Genomic DNA, 20,252 nt, shown 5'->3' on the forward strand with positions numbered 1-20,252 from the left:
TTATACACAGCAGTCAGTCCTGTTTTAAGAAATATAATTAGTTAAAGATGTTGCTGGTAAGAAGTATAATTGTCAAACTGGGTAGTCAAACAGACATAACATCAGTCGTACATTAGGAAGTACAGATCATACCCTTTAGCACCTTCCTCTTTGCTATTGACCAGTTCCTTAATTAAAGCATTAAGATAGGCAGGATGAGATCAGCCTGAAGGCTGCTGGGAGTGTGCGCCTTCCCCCATGAGAGACATCCCCTCCCACTGTTGCCTGATTTACAGCACCCACAGGCCCCTGGCACTTAACAATGGACCTCCTTAAGTGAGATAGATAGGGAGGAGACCAGAGAGGGGGAGATAACACTCTTCATACACAAAGTGCTGAAATCATCTAGGTTTGAAATCATCTCTGCGAGACAGACTGTTCATGGAGTCAGTCCAGAGGTAAAGTGTAGGGGTGCCGCCTTGTGCTCAGTCTGGCTCACTCCATCAGGGAGGAGAGCTGTTTAAGAGTGATAGCCAATTCTCTACATGCTCACCTCTCCTGTCAGAGGGACAAAAAAAATAGGTCCTCCAAACAGAAACTTTCCCAAGAACCAGTAAATCTCAGTTGACTGTGCATACTGTGCTCTGTAAACATGTGGATGGTTCAAAGGTTTACAAAAACAAGCACTTAGCAGCAGAAATGTTCTGTCTCCTACAAATGTTTGGATGCCCCCTGATCAAATACATCACAGGCTCACGGCGAATGATTGAAACCCTCCCAACAATGGCTCCTGCTATCTCCCTCTCCCCGAGGTGTGGGAGAGCCTTTTCATCTCAGGCTTTGATTAATAAAGGAATCACTGGTTGGTTGAAAGCAGCGATCTGCCCCCCACCACCCCCACCCCCGAACATCCATCATGCCTGTGACAGCCCACCTCTCTGTGTTAATTAGTGGTAATATTTAAGCTGTCTGAGGTGCTCAATGGCCATCAGCGTGGTGGTGCTGCTCATCATTAAAATTTCAATTCCTCTGTCCGGGTTACTCCCATTTTCCTGGACACCTCAGTGAACACCTCCTCAAACATTTACACAGAGGAACAGGTCGAGTGTTCACTGCAAGTGGCAATCAAGACCTGACAATAAATGAGAACACAACAGCTGTTTTTCTCTCAATGAAATGTAAAGCAGAAATGTAACTGTATATGAAATTAAATGAACTGTGAACATAACTCTATTGGGGGCACTCACGCATGCATTTTAATATTAACCTAAGTGTGTTAGCATAAATGTAAAAACATCAATTTGACTTATCACACTTGCTCAATAATAACTATTTGATATTATATGAAAGAATTTGCCATAAATCTAAAGTTCTCGTCAAACAATGAGCAGTGAAAGTGTGAATGCATTACTTATTAATGATTACCAAATATTGTAATATTCTCTTATACTAGGGGCTATTATTCAGAAATAAATTATGTATGTAGCTGAATTCTGGTCTGCCTTATAACCAAAAGGCATCCTGCACCAGTATGAGAACTTTAGTAATCTAGAATTAAAGAAAGCTGGGTTAAGTGAAGGGCGTTTTAGTGGCAGCCATTTCCCCCTAATCTGAGCTGGACAAAATGGCCTCCAAAGTGGATACAAAGTTGGTGTCTACACAGTGTCCATAGTGCCATAGTAGTACTGTTAGCGTTAACAAAATCTAGTAAATGTATGGAAATTACCAACTGGATGCCTGCCAGCCACCTGCTTAACAAAACGTCTCCGACGGGGAATGTTCTGTCATATCATGCTTCAAACTGTCCCATATTCAGATGTCTGCCACTACTTTTCTAATTAGTGTAACTCAACAAGATTAATTAGCTTCTGCATATCATTCCCAGTACTACAAATGGTATCACAGAGAGGAGGAGAAGCGAAAGCCATCAGCCATGTGACTGGTAACAAGGGAAAAGTAAAGTTTGGCCTACTTGCGTGTTTTGATACATTTAAATCATGAATATTCATACATGAAAATTAATCTTCAGTCAAGTCAGAACTTGCAACCTGAACCTTCAAAATATTTTTTTGCAATCTGGCTCAATCATACGGAGCGAAGCCTGAGGGATTTGAGAGAGAAGAGAAACTGGTTAGGGGGAACAGCGAAGCAGAGGTTCGAAAAAAGGCTTAAAGCTTTTTAACCTGTGACCAATGGCGCCTCTGACATGTCACAGTAGGAAAAGTACAGGTGTAAATAATAAATGAATGATGGCTTCAGGGTGTGCACTTGCACTCACTGGCCACTTTATTAGGTACACTTTGCTAGTACTGGTTTGGACCCCCTTTTGCCTTCAGAACTGCCTTAATTCTTAGTGGCATAGATTCAAAAAGGTGCTGGAACCATTCCTCTGAGATTTTGGTCCATATTGACGCGATAGCATCACACAGTTGCTGCAGATTTGTCGGCTGCACATCCATGATGCGAATCTCCTGTTTCACGACATCCCAAAGGTGCCCTACTGGATTGAGATCTGGTGACTGTGGAGGCATTTGAGTACAATTAACTCATTGTCATGTTCAAGGAACCAGTTTAAGATGATTTGAGCTTTGTGACATGACGTGTAATCGGACTGGAAGTAGCCATTAGAAGATAGGTACGCTGTGGTCATAGAGGGATGGACTTGGTCAGCAACAATACTAGGTAGTCTGTGGCGTTTAAACAATGCTCAGTTAGTACTAAGGGGCCCAAAGTGTGCCAAGATAATACTCCCCACACCATTACACCACCACCAGCCTGAACTGTTGATACAAGGCAGGTTGGATCCATACTTTCATGTTGTTTATGCCAAATTCTGACTCTACCCTTTGAATGTTGCAGCAGATGTTTTTCTAATCTTCCATTGTCCAATGTTGGAGAGCCCGTGCCAATTCTAGCCTTAGTTTCCTGCCACTCACTGGATATTTTCTCTTTTTTGGACCATTCTCTGTAAACCTAGAGATGGTTGGGTGTGAAAATCCCAGTAGATCAGCAGTTTCTGAAATACTCAAATCTTCTAATGTACTGGACTGCCAGTCCTCAATTCAAACCATCACTTAATCTTCTGCCTCAATTTAAATTTTTTTTAGTAATAGCGCTCACAAAGAGACAGGATGGACACCATGCCGACTGTGTAAAAATCCCTTTCCAATAGAGGTGTCTTTAGCCTCGACAGATACAGTTGAGGCCAAAATTATTAGCCCCCCTTATGAAATTAGACAAAACTCTTGATTTCTCCATGGAAATGATCATTAACAACACGTGTTTATAGTGTATTTGTTTCCAAAATAAAGACAAAATGTCCACTAAGTTTGATTAGGATATTTTATTGATATAGTGACACAAGAAACAAGAAAGGGCAAAAATGAGACGTCCAAAATTATTAGCCCCCTGGCCATTAATAGTCAATAGTGTACCCTTTCTGAGCCACAACTGACAACAACCTCTTAGAGTAGTTCTTTACTAGGTTGGCACAGGTCTCCTGAGGGATTTTTGCGTGGTTTCCGAGCATGGACAATCACTTTGAGCACCCGCCACAGATTCTCAATAGGATTGAGGTCTGGGCTCTGTGCGGGCCACTTCAGGACCTTGGTTTTGGTATCCTTCAGGAACTGTCGGACCAATTTCGATGTATGCTTTGGGTCATTGTCTTGTTGGAAGACCCAGCGATGACCTAAGGCTAGACTACGAGCAGATTTCTGCATATTATCCCTCAAAATTTCAACATAATTTTCTTCTTTCATGATGCCATGCACCCAAACAAGGCTCCCTGTGCCTGAGGCTGCAAAACAGCCCCACAGCATGATGCTCCCACCACCATGTTTAACTGTGGGAACTGTGTTCTTAGGGTTGCAGGCCTGTCCCTTTCTTTGCCAAACATAAGCAACATCCATGTGCCCAAACAGTTCCAGTTTAGTCTCATCAGACCAAAGCACAGACTTCCAAAACTCATCTTTACCTTTCAAATGTTCACGGGCAAACCTCAGTCTGGCTGTGATGTGCCGCTCTTTGAGTAAAGGGGTTCTTCTGGGATGATGGCCCTGAAGCCCACCACGATGAAGAGCCCTCACAACTGTGTTCCTTGAAACATCAGCTCCAGAAGAGGCCAGGTCAGCAACAATCATCTTGGCAGATGTCCAGGGCATCTTGCTGACATTTCTGACTATTTTCCTCTCCAGAGTTCTTGAAATCTTGCGCTTACGACCACGCTCAGGTTTGTTTCTTACAGAATTTGTCTCCTTGTACTTGGTAATGAGGCAACGTACAGCGGTTCCAGACACTGTGAAACGCTTGGAAATGGCAGTATAGCCTTCCCCTTTATCATAAGCCTCCACTATCTTCTTTCTGAACTCAAGACTGATTTCCTTTGTCTTTGGCATGGTGAGTAAAAGTAGTCCCTCTAAATAATGTGTTCAAGTGCCCTGTTCGCTGATTGAATGCTCAGGTGTTGTTAGGAAGCCAATTGGCTGCACAGGTGTGGTTTGAAAGCTGATTGGTTAAAAAGCAAAAATTCACATGGGCTAATATTTTTGACCACCCCATTTTGCACTATATTTGACATAAAGCAAGCCTAAACATGTATTTTATATTCCAAAATGTACCAAAAGCTACTAAATAGCACTGGTGAATGTTTGATTATATCAGGTTTTATCAATGCTACAAACATTGGGAAGATCTTTAGGAAAATGTTCCATAATTTCTGGGGGGCTAATCATTTTGGCCTCAACTGTACATTAACATGCCTTGGCCTTACGCCTCCCTATTAATCTACAGCTTGTTGGTACACATTTGGACTGAGCTGCTTCTTCAACCAACCATCCACAACAAGAGTCCATATTTGGACTTCGGAGGTGCTGGATGCTCACTACACTGTGGAAAGACATTTATCTGGGAAGCTACAACCTTTATGTTTCACATACTAGAAACACACTTAAAAAAATATCAGGAGAGATGAAAATAAAACCACACATTTCTTCTCTAGTATAAATTTATCAGAATAGCCATTTTTCATTAATTCAAAACTGCAGATTTGGTAAAAAAAAAAAAATGCTAACGATGCCGGTGGAAAAATAGTTACAATTATATATTAAAACCATATTACAAACAGCAGAGCAACAATGACAAAGGTTTACAGCTAGAGCATGACTCTACAGAAAATACCTCAGTGAAATGGTTAAGTCTATACAAGTATATTTGTCTCAACCTCTTCAAACACACCGACAAACTATCCATCATGCCTCTGAGTTCAGAGGGATCATGTCTCTTAAAGATGTAAAACCTGTTTTCTCTCTCTTACATGGCACATTGTCAGAGGGCAGGTGTGTCACCCCAACTTATCAAGTTCATGAGAAGGTCTCTGATGAAATTATGCAATCCCACTTGACAAGGCAAGTCCAGGGCTTTCCTCTGTCTCTTTATTTTCGACAATTTTCCACTTGAGCAGACGACCTTAAGTGTGAAGTGAAAGAGTAAAGAGAGGGATTTGATATCCAAGGGAAACGGAGCATGAATTCACTTGGGGTTGATAGACAGGGCAGGGGCAGCCATGCTTTTTACCCTTAGAGATTTCCATGGGTCAAGGCTGTTACAGGCCTGCACGCTCTTGCTCTTCTTGATCTTGTCAGGGTAAACTGTCAGGCTGACGAAGAGATAGGCTGCAGATAGATGATGGTGTTGCACGAACGCTGGGGCTGCAGTGAGCAGATACAGTAGTCAGACACCAAAGTAACTTTGGCAGTTTGCTGCTGTTGATCAGCTATGAGATATATGTGTGATTTACTCAGTCACTTAGGATCTTCTGACCCCAAAGTCAAGCAAAAACCTGCTGAACATTAGAGATGTGGAATGTGAGAAGAGAAGAAGACAAATGCACATTCCCATACAGGTAGAAAAACCTCAAATCAGAGGCAAAATGTAACTGGATGCACGCAGACGTGCACAAAGATTGCAGCACAACTGGATTTCTCTCTTTGGCATTAGCAGAATATTTTGTGAACTATTTAAAACATTTTGAACAGACACCTAGCATTTTATCCTATCACACATTTCTGTTTTTCCTCTTTGCTCACAAGGTCTCTTCTCCTCTCATGACGTCAGGACTATTATACTCAAGCGCCACCTCCCTTCAGGGCTAAGATTTTACGATTGCAACCTGACACCATTTCTGTGTCCTATAAGCGACAGAGCTGTAACTCACTTCAAAGGCAGGAGACATCAAATCACAGTGCACCCATAAATTAACCTGTCAAGTCTTGGCCAATGAGAAGGCAGCATTAAATCTCTGCTGTCACGCTAGCGGCCAATGGAAAGACGATGGCAGTAAATCTGTCAGGGCTGCGTCTGTTAACGGTGTTGTGGTGTGGTTGGGGAATCCACGGGGAGGGAGGGGAGAAAGTAAGAAAGAGTAGATGACAGAGGGAGGAGGGAACAAACGGAGGCTTCAGAGCTATGCAACAGAAAATGCTTTTCTTAACATTCTTTGGTCCTGCCACAAAACTACATACACACATGCTGTAGTAAAACAGTGGCTTGCGGAGGATTTTTTTTACGAGCAAAACAAGACTAAACAAGGCCAGAAAAAAGAGAAACAGACAATATGTTTCCCTGATGGTAGCAGTGGGAGTTGAATAACACCAGCAGAAACACTCATAAAGCTTTACGGCCAGCATGGCTATGTCTGATGTTAACTGTATACAGTGAAAATGACGGATGACCCTCCTTTAGTGCTTTGCATCATTGCGAGACGAAAGCTTAGTGTTGACTGTTTGATAACAGCAGTAACCCAGTAACCTCTGACTGTCATCATGACAGCGGCAGGCGCCCGGCTACACACTAACCTCTGGATTACAGGCAGAGTCCAGTCGAGCCCATCCACGAACCAGATGTGCCCCAGTTGTGCAGCTTCAGAGGATGATGGAGTTGCCCCTGCAGCACAGCAAACCTGCAGCAGCAACTACGCTTGAGGATTTTCTTTTGCCATCTCACCACGGAGAAACACAATCAGTAGCTTACCACCTTTGACCAGAGAGTATTTTCACATCTAGAGTGCTTCTACTATCAGTCTTCTAAAGCATGCTTTCATTAAAGAGTAATGCACTGCACTGGCACAAGAGAACTGTGGGGAAAACAGCAGAGGGAAAACACATCAGGTAGAATACTTCCTCTATTAACAATGCCCTTGGGGGTGTACTTTCATTATCCTATCAAAGTTGAACATTTTCATGTAATAAATCTTAAGGTATCATAAAATAACTGCTATGTTACTCCAAACCAAAGAAAAAAGCTTTTCCTTAACAAAGCCCACAATCTTTTCACCAACCTCTAACGACAGACAATAAACCAGCCACATTTGTGGTGACATTTTTATCTTACATCAACAACAAAAAAATTAAACATTAGCATCAGAATTTACAGTCATCTTATGTCATTACTATGAATACTTTTTTTTTTCTTCAGAAAACATAAAAAGCATGTTGAGTTATGGCAAAGGCAGGAAAGAGTGCAACGGTGGAGGTGTTGTTTTTGGCTGGCTTTTCCTGGAGTGGCCATGATTCTCTGTTCTATGGAAATCCATAAACAGACCCACAGGGGGCAACTGGGTCCATAAACCACGTCAGGCTGCCGAGATGCTGCTGAGGCAAAGGGAGCAGGCCTGGGCCCATACCACTTGCTTTCTGCATTCTCACACACACACAACCCATGCACTTTGAGCAGCTTTTAATGACCTAAAATCGAAATGCTATGTAACGTCTACAATGATTCTGCAGATATGATGGTGGCTAGGTTTATTTTGAAAACTGAATAAATGCAGCTCAACAATGGATGGGCTGATTTCCAATTTAGGTCGTTTTTCCAGACATTATGTTAAATTCATTATGTTAAGTCTTAAGCATTATCTACTGAAAATGAAATGTGAAAGCAGTAGAGCTAAAATGGCCTTGTTAATTTTAATACACTGGGTCATAAAACATTATGTGGGTCTTGGCCTTTGTCCTGCTCAGACAATATAATGACACTTCCTTTAATATGTTTACTGTGTTGCATCCAACATGCTGTCATCGGTTTCCCCAGTGTTGTTTCTCTTCAGCAGTGCAAGCCATTGGATGGGTGCTCAGGCCCATTGACTATGACATAAAGACTCTGTAAGCTTACAGATGATGATAATTTATTGACTAATTCACACAGTCCACTCACACACATACACACAAGAGAAAGAGAGTGACTCTTTGACTGTATGCATCGATCAATTACAAGGCTCTAGCCCACACGTCTCTGACAATTTTACTGCATGTTATGTACAGCATGTCAAGCAATGGCGTTTCAAACTGTTATACTCATGCCTGTATAATTAATATAAATTACCTTGCTGTTTTTTTATGATGGTGCAACTGTAATTAGCAGATGAAAACAAGTCACTGCGCCCCTGATGGTGCTACAGGGCTATCTAGATTAAAAGTGAGGGTCTGGACAGGCGCCTTGGGTGGGATCTGTTTTAACCCTCTCTCTTTCCCGCAGTGCCCTCACTGGGATCTCATCTAATCACATTAACTGCTGTCTACTTCTGCTAACCTTGTCCTCTTTAACCTTCATGTTTCCCCTCCCTTACTGAAACCACATACTGAGACAGAAGTTGTCGTCATTATACCAGAAAACTGGTGCGATAACAGTAAACTGGTGTGATAATGGAGTCCATTTATAATGATTACCTTTCTCATTCCTACTGCTCTTTCTCCAGTAAAACGGTTAGAAAGTAGCATCAACAATGGCCTCCATTCATGCTATCTATGCAGCCATAAAGAGCCACAGATTCAAGGGCTGAATCAAACTGGAGCAAAGCCAAGACAATAGGTCCACAGGTCAGAGCCCATAACAGTTTCATTGACTACACTCCTCTCCTTTATGTGAAAACATCAACCCACATGCATGCTTCCACACATATACGTTCTGTTGCCCTGTTGTGTATCAGCTGTTGTCTGCCAGCAGTTAACTGTGATTGATACACAACATGCAGATAGCTATTTATTAGTTAGGCCCAGAATAACTAAAATTTAATTTGACTCCACAAACCCTACAGTATGTGCACATTAAATTGCATTACATTTCTGCTGTTTTCTGTCCAACATTTCTGTGATTGAGAAAAGCAGCGCCCATCAAATTTCACTGAGGGTGCAATAAAGGCAAGATTTAACTGATTGTTTGCCAGTGAAAGGTGTGACTTTTAACGTTCGGCAAACAGAGGTGAAATGCTGTAATTTACATTCTGACATTACCACTTTATGGCCCTTTCCACAAACTGCTCCTGACCATATACATCTCTACATCAAGAACATTCACTTCATCTGCTTCTAACTTTGACGTCTAGGCCAAATGCCTCATAGATATAGATACGAGAAAGAAATTGAAAAAAGGCAAACTTGTTTTTATGCCAGTTTGTGAAAAGGCAACAAACGGTAGCTTAATTACCTTTGACTCAGGCCAACAGACATGTCACAGCATGCCAAGTACAGTAGGAGGTGGTGTCTGATAGTACAGACAAGGAGGGAGGGGACACATCTGTAACAATACCAGCTACCTAAGGTAGTTCAAATTAGGCATGGTTGGATTGGATTGTTCCACAGCCAACACAAATCTCTTCTAGCAAGAAATATCTTCAACGAATCATCATGAGAACATGTGTTTATCTAGCTGGAAGAATGCAGATAGATTAATTATCATCCTATATCAGGTACCAACATGATGTAGTGCGCTTTCTCACATCCATTTCTCTCTCTCTCGCTCGTGTATCCTTCATTTGCATTACAATGAGACGAGGTTAGTGTGTGAAGCTGGGGGTGCATACATTGAGGCACACAATTCATGCTGCACACAGTGGCTCTCTACAGAGCAGAAATGAATCAAGTATGACTCCATAAAACGTATCTCCATGTCACAGCAACAGTACAGTGTAAGCTCCTAATCAAAGCGGCATAGCCCCTCTTTACCTTCTTGTCTACAGTATTTATGTACCTCAGCCTCGCACTTCGCTGCAGATGCCAGGAGATGGAGCCCTTGCTTTAGTGTCTCTGGCTCTAGCTGAAGTCTTGAAGAACAAAGAGCACACAGCATGGCAGCTCTGAAATAAGGAAACACTATCTCTTACAAGCCCGCTACATTAGCAGACATAAAAAGTATGACAAATCATATTACTACTAAGAAAGCTAGTTTACAGATCACAACAATTACACATTCCTACATATAGACGTATCACAGCAGTTCACAGACCAGTGTCAACAAACATTTATTATAAGTATCTGATGAATGGAAGATTCCCGGACAAAATATATGCAAAACATAACCTCTGTGATCAGTGGTATGACTACACTACTAGTTGTACACTTTATCACAATATTCATGCAAATGAAATGATATAGTGGCTCAATACTTTGTACAGTAAGACAGGGGGCTATCAAACAGGATAAAATTCTTGTTCAAGGAGACAGTTGGAATGTTGCCACAGGCTATGATCAATGTTTTATAGACAGGTACGCTGGTTTAATAAACACCGAGATGCTGTAATGAAAAATCAAACAAAACAGGCCAGTATTCGTACTGGAATGTATACCATATATTATGCTCGTGTTGATTATGTCACATATGAAAGCCTAAAGGAAAAAGAATTAAAACAAATTGGGGAGTGAAACTTTGTCGAGCAGTAGTCCTTGGGAGTGTCGACTGGATCAGCCAGTTGTACTCCTCACAGCTTTGATTGAAGGAGTGGAAATCAGAGGAAAAGGAGTATGCAGATCAGTGCCACAAAGACTTTACTGGACAGTGGCTCACTGGTAGACTGGTGCACGGGTGACTATCGTAGAAGTGACCACTTGATCTGTTCTTTGGCAGACTGAAGAACCTGTGGAGGAAAACTAGGTTTTGACCAAGCAGATCACTTCAACAACAAAACTGTACTGGCCAGTATAAGAATGGCAACAGAAAGAGATAAAGTATCAAATAAAACAAAATGAAAAAACGAGTGGTATCTTGTTGAGGAGGTTAAAGGGAAGAAGGGTTTAAAAAAAAAAGAAGAAAAAAAAAAAAGAAAAAAGTACATATAGAAGGTGAACAAGTTATGTAAATGAAGAGAAATATGCAAGCTCCAATTAATCATCTTAATTCATTGCATGAAAGCCGAATCATAACCATAAAGTATAGGGATTGGGTGTCGCCATTAATCATGGCCAGAGGAGGGATGGCTATAGCCAGTCTGAGGCCTCTTAAATGACAACATTAATCAAGAGAAGCTCACACACACAGGCAGACTTGTGTTCGAACTACAATACAGGAACCACTGTTAGCTACCAACACCGTACACTGAATAATTAGTAATCATGTACACCGTCATGCACAGAAGTGCAATATTTGACAAGCTAGAGGCGTGTGACAAAGTAGGAGTAGGGGAGAATGATGCTATAACAATGCCCTTGTATTCATTAATTCTAAAGTAATGAGCTTTAACAGTCAATAAACTAATGGAGCTTTTAAACTTTATAGCAGAGAGAAGAGCAAGGAATGTTTTTCTCACCTGGGTGACTGTTTGCTCTGTCAAAGGCACATCATCCCCCTGCAGGAACAATTATGTTATGTTTACATCCGACACAACGAACATCAAACTGCGTTGAATATTTCTGAGAGGAGAGGAGCTTACTCTGAGAGCTACACGGTGCACAACTTGTTGTGGGTCACTCTCCAGGATCACCCTGCAGGAGGCAGCAGAGACAAACCAACATATAGTAATCCCAGAGAAAAAAAAAACCCCCGCTGTCCTAACACTGTAGTCTTTTTAACAAGACTTGGCATCAATAGTTTCAAGCCTCTCAATTCGTACATACCCTCCATCTACAATTTCATCCACAGCCAGGAAGAGTCCCTCCATATTCTCCAACAAAGCTCTTCTCTCAACATTCTTTCTACAGAGTAACAAAAAAGCATACATGTCAAGCTTAACTTTCTAGACATCAGATAGACTGTACAAAAAAGTTGAAGTTGTAGAATAATTAACAGCTGCCAAAACGTACCTCAACATCTGACTGAGCGAATCAAAAAGGCAGTTTAGAACAGCCATAAGCATAAGCTGTTGAGAATAGAAGAACATATTAGATTATCATTGTATTATTGTCTAATGAGCCCACATTGTTTTTTCTATCACCTGGGGGAAAAAAAACATTCAGCAAATAACATAAATAACGTGTGTAATCACTTGTTCTGGTTTTCACATATTTTCTTTGGACCTTAAGGTACATCATTTCTTATATTTTCTACCGTAGCCAAATTTATCCATCAGATATCCATCTGTGCAGGCTCTCAACTATCGTGGTTATAAATAAAAGACACATCGAGTATAAATAACACCCTATTTTATAATGGATGAAATTAATTCTAATTACAAGCATTATTTTTTGGTAAAATATTTTTTTATATAATCATAAAAGCCAAATATAGACAGATTAGTTCAACATGCACTGTATGCCACAACACTGGTATCCCAAATAATCTGAGCCGTGAGGAGACACTTGAATAGCTCTAAAGAGAATACATTTGCCAGTTAAAACAAAGGGCAAACATCTCTGATCAATATAAACAAGGTCATTATCTTGTTGAGATTTTTTTTTTTAATGAAAGTAAAAATCTGTATGATGGGTCCATTATTTATTTTTAAACTGAACATGAATCTGTTGTCTACAATAATGTCATGCTGAATCGAAGAAAAAAAACACAAACAAAAAATAAAAAAACACCACCGCCACAAGTGACATGTAGAAATACCAAGTAACGGCACTTCAACTATCACTTAAGAGAGAAGACACACCAGCCCGATAATCGGGCGTCGGGCCGTCTGGCGAGGTCCATGACTCGAGTCTGTTCTGTGTGTCCCGTGCCGTCGGCCTTCATTTGGGCCAACCCGACATGTTCAGTCGGAGACAGGGCAGTCGGGACTCACCCGGAAATGGGGAGCGGATGAGCCGCTCAAAATCTGACGAAAATCTTTTAAACTGACCTTTGTCAATCTGAAATGAAGACAGATTCAGCAACTGCATGGCCTATTTCTCGCTTAAAATGTTTTCAGAAACACGTTTCGGTGAACTATTTTAGTACAATATGAGATCGTATTCTGAACAAGCCGCCATGACAGTCTGGCTGTGAATTTCTGGAGAAAAAAGAACCACGTGACGCGTTCGTCCAATCAGCTGCCGGTTTTCATTTTCTATTAATGGAAACAATACAGAGCAGCGCCGCCTGCTGCTATGGAGACGTATTACGTTTCGCGCACGCGCAGAGCGTACGCTCAAGTCGGCGTCGCCTCAGTGTGTTCTGAGGCATTTTTTGGACCTCGGGACCCGACTGATCAGTCCGACTGGCTTTTCTGCCAACGGTCGGCCGTCTGGTTGGTGTGTCAGGGCCCTAAGACAGCAGGCCAAACTATTCATTTGAAACGAAACTGCAGTTGGTGAAAAGTTAAAAAATATTAAAGGACTGGGAAATGTAAACTACAGAATGGGCTGTGTAAAATGACATTAAGACTCATTAAAAGAGTGTGCGCAATTGTTTCAGGATATTGTATTACACTGCAGAAACTACCAATTCACAAATTACTGTTTGATCTCCTACAGTTCAAAACATTACCCCAGTTGTAAGAGAAAGGATGGGATTAAAACTTTTGGTAGACCTGGTAGTTTGTGTGACTTTGCTCATAAATTGCTCAATAGTTGGGTTACACCTTTTACTTAAGAATGGTTCATTATAAAATCCTAAAATTAGGCTTACCTCATTTTCATGGGAACTTCCAATCACATAAAAGAAGAGGTCTATGTTGCTCTTGTAGACAACAGTAAGGCCTTCGAGTAATGCTATCTCACCTAAGTACACACAAAAAGCAACCATGCATGTTATAAGACATGTACTGAGGCAGGAAAGTGAGTCTTTAATGTAGTAAACACATCTTACTGTCCGTCCTGTGTGTTTTGTTGAATATGTTCTTCTCAAATGCCTTCTGCTCCTTGACTGTCGGGTACGTATCATCATAATACTGTAGATGGATTTAAAGTGAAGACGTTATTTATATGTTGATATATATCAATCTATAACCCAAAAACACTAACTAGTTTGAATTTTGATTAAAAAGGGTAAGGCTGGCGATATTTACAATAGTTTCTTATTGTCAATAAATTCAATAAAAAGACCAAAACCAACAGTGCATTAGTCAATCTCTCAATACTTTCCAACTTCCCCCGTTGTTCTGACACTCTCATTCTGTTCTGAGCTCATTCGTTCTTACTGAACAAGTAAATATATATACATTTTTTCAAAAAAAAGATGTGAAATAGTTTCCTAAAACAGAGCACTGTTGCTGTTGCCCTAGTATTTACAGCATCGGTACAGTGTATGTGGAATTGACTCAAAATGTAGTAGTCATTTGCTCAGGCTATGTTTACCATGTCAGATGCAGATAGAAACAAACCTTTCACCATATAAGACATAATCAATTAGTTTGCCAAATAAATCCATTCATTTGTAAAATAGATACGGTGTGAAATGTGCCATGTTGTGAGTTAGCTAGCTAGCAAGTTAACTAATAGGGAAAGGTACTTTGAAAATTTGAGCCGCCAACAACACATTTGTAAGAAAAAAAAATGTTTTATAATAAAAAAAATGCATAGAAATAGATTAATTAAAAATTCTCAATTAGCATGCTCAATCAAGCTACATCCCACATGGTAACATCTCGCTAGCAAAATCTAGCAGAAGGTGTTAAAGCCTCTGAACACCCACACAGGTGATTTCAGTTATTGTGGCTGATTAGACCTCTGCTCTGGTTGAAATGGCCAGGAGTTCAGATGGAAATGTATTAGGTCACAAATCTTTTCTACCAATAAGAATGATAAAGCCGTCATTTGTCCCACCCTAACAGGTGCAACAAAGCTAATGAGACTCAGGAAGATGTCAATCAATCAGTCTATACACACCCACACAGTCCTGGGAAGAGGTCTAATCAGCCACATTCACTGAAAACACCTGTGTGGGTCTTCAGGGCCTTCAACAAGTTATAATCTGTGTACTTTGAATGTTTGAACTTTCAATAATTGCCTTCAGAATAAATAAAGTATCTTTGCTTTAGGCTATTATCTACTGGTTAACTGACATATCACAAAAATTATATATAATTATATAACCATTATACACTACCATTCAAAAGTTTGGGGTCACTTAGAAATTTCCATTCCACTCCATTATAGAATTACAGAATACCAGCTGATCTGAGTGGGTGGCCGATCTTTAATGTAATATCTACATTCCCCAGTATCAGCAACCATTCATCCAATGTTCCAAAGGCACATTCTGTTTACTAATCTGATATAATTTTAAAAGGCTAACTGAGAAAACATTGGAGAAACCTTTTGCAATTATGTAAGCACATAACGTAATCTGAAAACTGCTGCCTTGGTTAAAAAAACAATGCAACTGATCTCAGCTGGTATTCTGTCTGTAATGGAAATGTCTAAGTGACTCCAAGCTTTTGACCGATAGTGTATATATTCCTGAAAGCATGTAGTTCTTTGGCTCAGACAGTGCAGTAATGTAGGCTGCACATGTGATGGGAGAATGCAGAGGGTTGTAATTTTACAGAATTCCTATTGAATGGGATGCTGGCAAATAGGGCTGCAAGATATATGGAAAATATGCGATAACATTGTTGAATATCACGTTAACGAAATTACTTTAAATAAATAAAACGTATTTTAAAATGTACTCAGTTTTGCCTTTGTGCTGCTTTTAGTCAACTGCTAAAATAAAACAAATTGCTTGTCGAATTAAATAAATTGAAAGGAAGTTATTTCCAACATTATTTTACTGAACACTGAACTGAACACAAAAGGCACCAGTGTAACTATCATTTAGAATGATAGTTACATTTTAAAGTGCAGTTTTCTACTGATACTCTTTCAACTCACTACAATATGTATAGTGTCTTTTGCGATGTGTTTTTTGTGTAAGTTGATATCGTGGTGACATTAAAAAAACGATTTATTGCGCAGCCCTACTGGGAAATTATCTGATTTGAAAAATGTCCGACCTTTTGCAACCCTAGTTACAAGGTTCATTTATTTGTCAAGAGACGTTCAAGACGTTCAGCCAATGCATAAGAAAAGTTTAACTAATGAGGATAGTTTTGTTGTAATTGTCTTTATCATACCTTGGCATAAAGCCTGTCTCCATCGTTGTCCAGAATCAGAACTGCTTTGACAGTGTACAAGGACGGTTCCTGTTAAGAAAGGAGACATAAGCACTGACTCAATTTACGCAAGTATCATTAATCAGTAACTTAGATTATCAAACATATTTTGAAGTCAACAATCAAAAAAATGAACTGGTAACGTCAAAATCCGATGCGCCAACAAGGGATGAATGAAACAATGAAACAAACTTAATCCGGTCAGAGTCACCAATGTGATACAAATAGAAATGTCTGCTTATTCGCGAATTCAAAAGGAAGACATGACACTTCCACATCACCAACAAACACATACACACACGAAGCTAATTTCTCTGAGGCTATCGGGTTAGCCAACACAGGCAACCCGTTTACTTTAGTTAGCTCCCTGTCGAGTTAACGCTAACTTCATAGCTAAATTACCATATTTCGCTACGTTTCGAGAAACAACATATCATTGTGTGAAATAGTTATAATTGACAGCTTGAATGACACGTATACCGTATCAAATGAATACATGCGCTAACATTACCAGTATGGGAGAATCCATCTTTTTCCTTGTTAGCAACTAGCTAGCAGGGTAGCAGCAAGCTACGTAACACGTACAGTAAATTAGGCTCTTTCCTATTGGTTGACGCAGGGCCCTGCGTAATGCGTACAGGGCAAAGAGCAGTTCACCACAGGGCGCGGAGCCAGGAAAAAAAACACATTTCATTAATACCGAAAGTGAACGGATATGCCTAATTATAAAGTACATATAGACTCACCAGCATCTGTAACACTTTTGTCCCTTCAGTGGGGAAAGTTGCATCATGATAATGGCCCTCAGGTAAAGTCAAACATTGTTCTCCATGAAACTTATTTCTGTGTTATTCTGTCCTCTGCTAACATTACAACTATCCCAAACCCTGTTCCTTTTATCATTAAAATTAAACATAAAGTGAATCTGTTCTGTAATTCCCAGATGTAATCTAATTCCCTGGTGATGGTGTCGGGGACTCTTTTCTACATATTCTTATGAACTAGAGTCTACCATTGAGGGTAATGTCAGTGTTCACATATCTATGGGTAGCCTACTATAGGGAAACCAAATTATTATTATAAACCATTATACATTTGGTGACTGAAGGCAGTTGCTTTTTTTTTAGGACTGCATGGTAACATAAAAAAAAGGAAAAAAAACATTCACATAGGCCTACCAGCTGTTTTAGCTTGCTGGTACTCAACTCATCAACATCTTTTTTCAGGATCCTCCTACATGTAACCAACTCCAATTATCTTAGTTCCCACTTCTGGGAAGCATCTGGGAACCCAGGCTGATGGGGATTTCCCTGTATCTCACTCCATAAATGACATCACTGGCCTTACTGTAAGATATTTTTTGGGCTTGAGTTTTAAATAATACTGGAATTTGTGCAGTGAAAGCAAGTGCTGTACAGCTATTATTTAACTGCAAAAAGTGTATGTTGAAAAGAGACAAACTATTTTGACATGCATTCAAAACACCCCTGCGGGCAAACCATGAAATGTTGCAATACTGCACTATGTTTACACAATTCAGCCACTAAGATTTCAAAATTACCCCGACTGCAGAGGAAACAGTAGGCTATGCCGCCTTGAACATAGCTCAAACTTATAGGTTAAAATATGCTCAGATGTCATGCTGTCTCATGTTAGAAGTCAAACACATTCATTTACATGTATTTGAAAACCATCACAGTGATGATGATGATGATGGCAGAGTTGGTGATGGTGATGAATAAAAATTGAACGGTGAATCAACATACATGATGAATGAACATGCAAAAAGTATATAATGACTGTTACTTAATGGTGCTGGCTTAAAAATAGAACCACACTAATGTAAGATGTCAAAAAAATGTATACACTTCATAGTTGAAGGATCTTAAAGAATTAATCATAAATGAATATATTGAGAAGAAACATTTCAGGAAATCTTCAACGCATGATGTGAGAAAACTGTTCAAGAGACTATGTCGCTTAAAGTTCAGCAAATATTTACCATATATTATTATTCCTGTCTATTGCTTGAAAAGATTAAAAAGTAGAAATGAATAACATAGCAATAGATAGAGAGAATTAAGTAATGTGTGATAGTATGGGCTGCTCCCCTCTTCTCAGCTTATGCCAGCAACCACAGCAGTTAGCAGTTCCCTTCCTAAGAACCAAGTGCTCCTTTTATCAGCATTAAGCAGAGCTTCCGCCAACCAACATCCTCCTTTCCTTACCTTCCCTCTCTGTGTCTGTATTACCAACCAGACTTGACGTTCATTGTTGCATTATGCAATTACCTGTGTACAGTATAGACACACAACACTTGCACAGCCCCTTGAGTTAGAAAAAGTACTTATTTCTGTTAAATCTTCTTGATACAACCCCCCCCCCCATACCAGTTGTATAATATGTGAATTTATAAATACAAAAATGAAGGGGCAAAAAAAAGTCAGAAAATAATTAAGAAATACAGTACTGTTCTTACAAAAACGTTATCTTAATCTAAACATCTTGAGATAAGCGCAGGCCTTATTGAGACATTCAGAAGAATGATGCTGCATGTTTATGTTCCTCATTTGCTTGTGTTTCAGGTAGTGATAATGTGTGACCATCATGACAGACATTTTAAGGAAAAACAATGGAAAGGTTATCTCTGAATCCCATTTCTGTCTACATCTACAGTTGCTCTGAGGAGAACTGTGTGTAATAAAGATAATTTCTCATTTGAAAAAGATCAGAAATGTACAAATTAGAATGGTAATATGTGAAATTGCACATATTACCATTTTATGTCCAATGAATGTTGTTTTTATGAAGTTCAATATTGATGGAAAAAAGTAAAATTTCCTTATTTTTTACATTTCAGATTAAGATTACGACTAGTTAGATTATAAATATAAGAAAAAAATAATAATACTCCATCTGCCCTCTCTATTCTTTTTCTTTCCCAGAAGCTGACTCCAAAAATATTCCCTTTTTGATACCACAACCCAAGGCACACATTCATTTTGTTTAGCAGTGAGGTGGTTTTTCCGCTCATGTCTGATACAGCCTTTTGGATGTTAACCAAAGATGCCACATTCCTCCATCTTTAATGAACAAATTAAGCCACGGAAACACCAGGACACATACAGGAGGTGGGGAACAACCAAACAGACAAACATGTTTAACCATTCATTTCACATGAAAATGTAACACATCTAGTATACTCAACCTTAATGCTCATTAAGAGAATTTAAGCCTAAGTGAGTCAACTGTGGGCAGTTTCGAGCCAACATGTCCGGCCTATTTTTGAAGTAGAGTTGTTCGTAGCACCGAGGTGCACAATAAGAAAAGGCTGACAGCCCTGAGAGGTTAAATTAAGGCAAGCTGGAAAGCAGAGATGTCAAAGACTAATTGAAGCAAACAAACACCAACAGGGAAAGTGGGCGTTGACCTGGGAACTGTGTCCAGATCCAAAACCACTGTAGTCGGAGTAATAACAGGGTGCTCTTTGGCATGCTTGGGCAGTGGTTGAGTCAGGGGCTGGGTGCTAGGAACTTGGGTTGGGAAGTCCCTTCTTTGATTCCTGGTAGACATTCACCTTTCTTGACTCTGTCAGCCACCTACTTTTTCCAGCTTAGAACAATGACAAAGAAAACATTGAGATTTATGTCTCTGTGGGATGTGATATTGTAATGGGCCAGACAAAACCTCTATGTTCTCATGGTTTTTGAATATACAGTGCCTTACTGAAAGTCTGAATTCTTTTAAGTGTAATGCTGCTGTGAATCATATAGAGCATAAGAGTTTTTATGTACCCACTATAAAAATATTCAACCCTCCTTTATACTGTACTGTACTTTTATCTGTATTATTTTATACATTTAGACTTATCACATGTGTTAATAAAGAGGGTGAACACTTTTAATTAGTTCTTTACACAACATAATTGATTGAAAGTTTGTATATCAATTTTTGTGTATTTGTACTAAAGTTGGAATATTTGTTAATTGAA

At 39.7% G+C, this 20,252-nt stretch overlaps 1 protein-coding gene across 1 annotated transcript; it reads right to left on the reverse strand.

Moving 5' to 3' along the window:
• Positions 1-10,248: 10,248 nt before the first annotated feature.
• copz1 (COPI coat complex subunit zeta 1) lies at positions 10,249-16,927 on the reverse strand. Its single transcript, XM_031283038.2, has 9 exons — positions 16,773-16,927; positions 16,223-16,291; positions 13,975-14,056; positions 13,795-13,886; positions 12,048-12,103; positions 11,862-11,939; positions 11,678-11,729; positions 11,555-11,593; positions 10,249-10,885 (listed from the first exon to the last, which is right to left on the reverse strand). Exons 1-9 carry the CDS (start codon positions 16,788-16,790, stop codon positions 10,838-10,840), a joined length of 534 nt encoding a protein of 177 aa, XP_031138898.1. The 5' UTR covers positions 16,791-16,927; the 3' UTR covers positions 10,249-10,837.
• Positions 16,928-20,252: the final 3,325 nt, after the last annotated feature.

This window comes from Sander lucioperca, chromosome 12 (assembly GCF_008315115.2).
Source record: "Sander lucioperca isolate FBNREF2018 chromosome 12, SLUC_FBN_1.2, whole genome shotgun sequence".
Taxonomy (NCBI): domain Eukaryota; kingdom Metazoa; phylum Chordata; class Actinopteri; order Perciformes; family Percidae; genus Sander; species Sander lucioperca.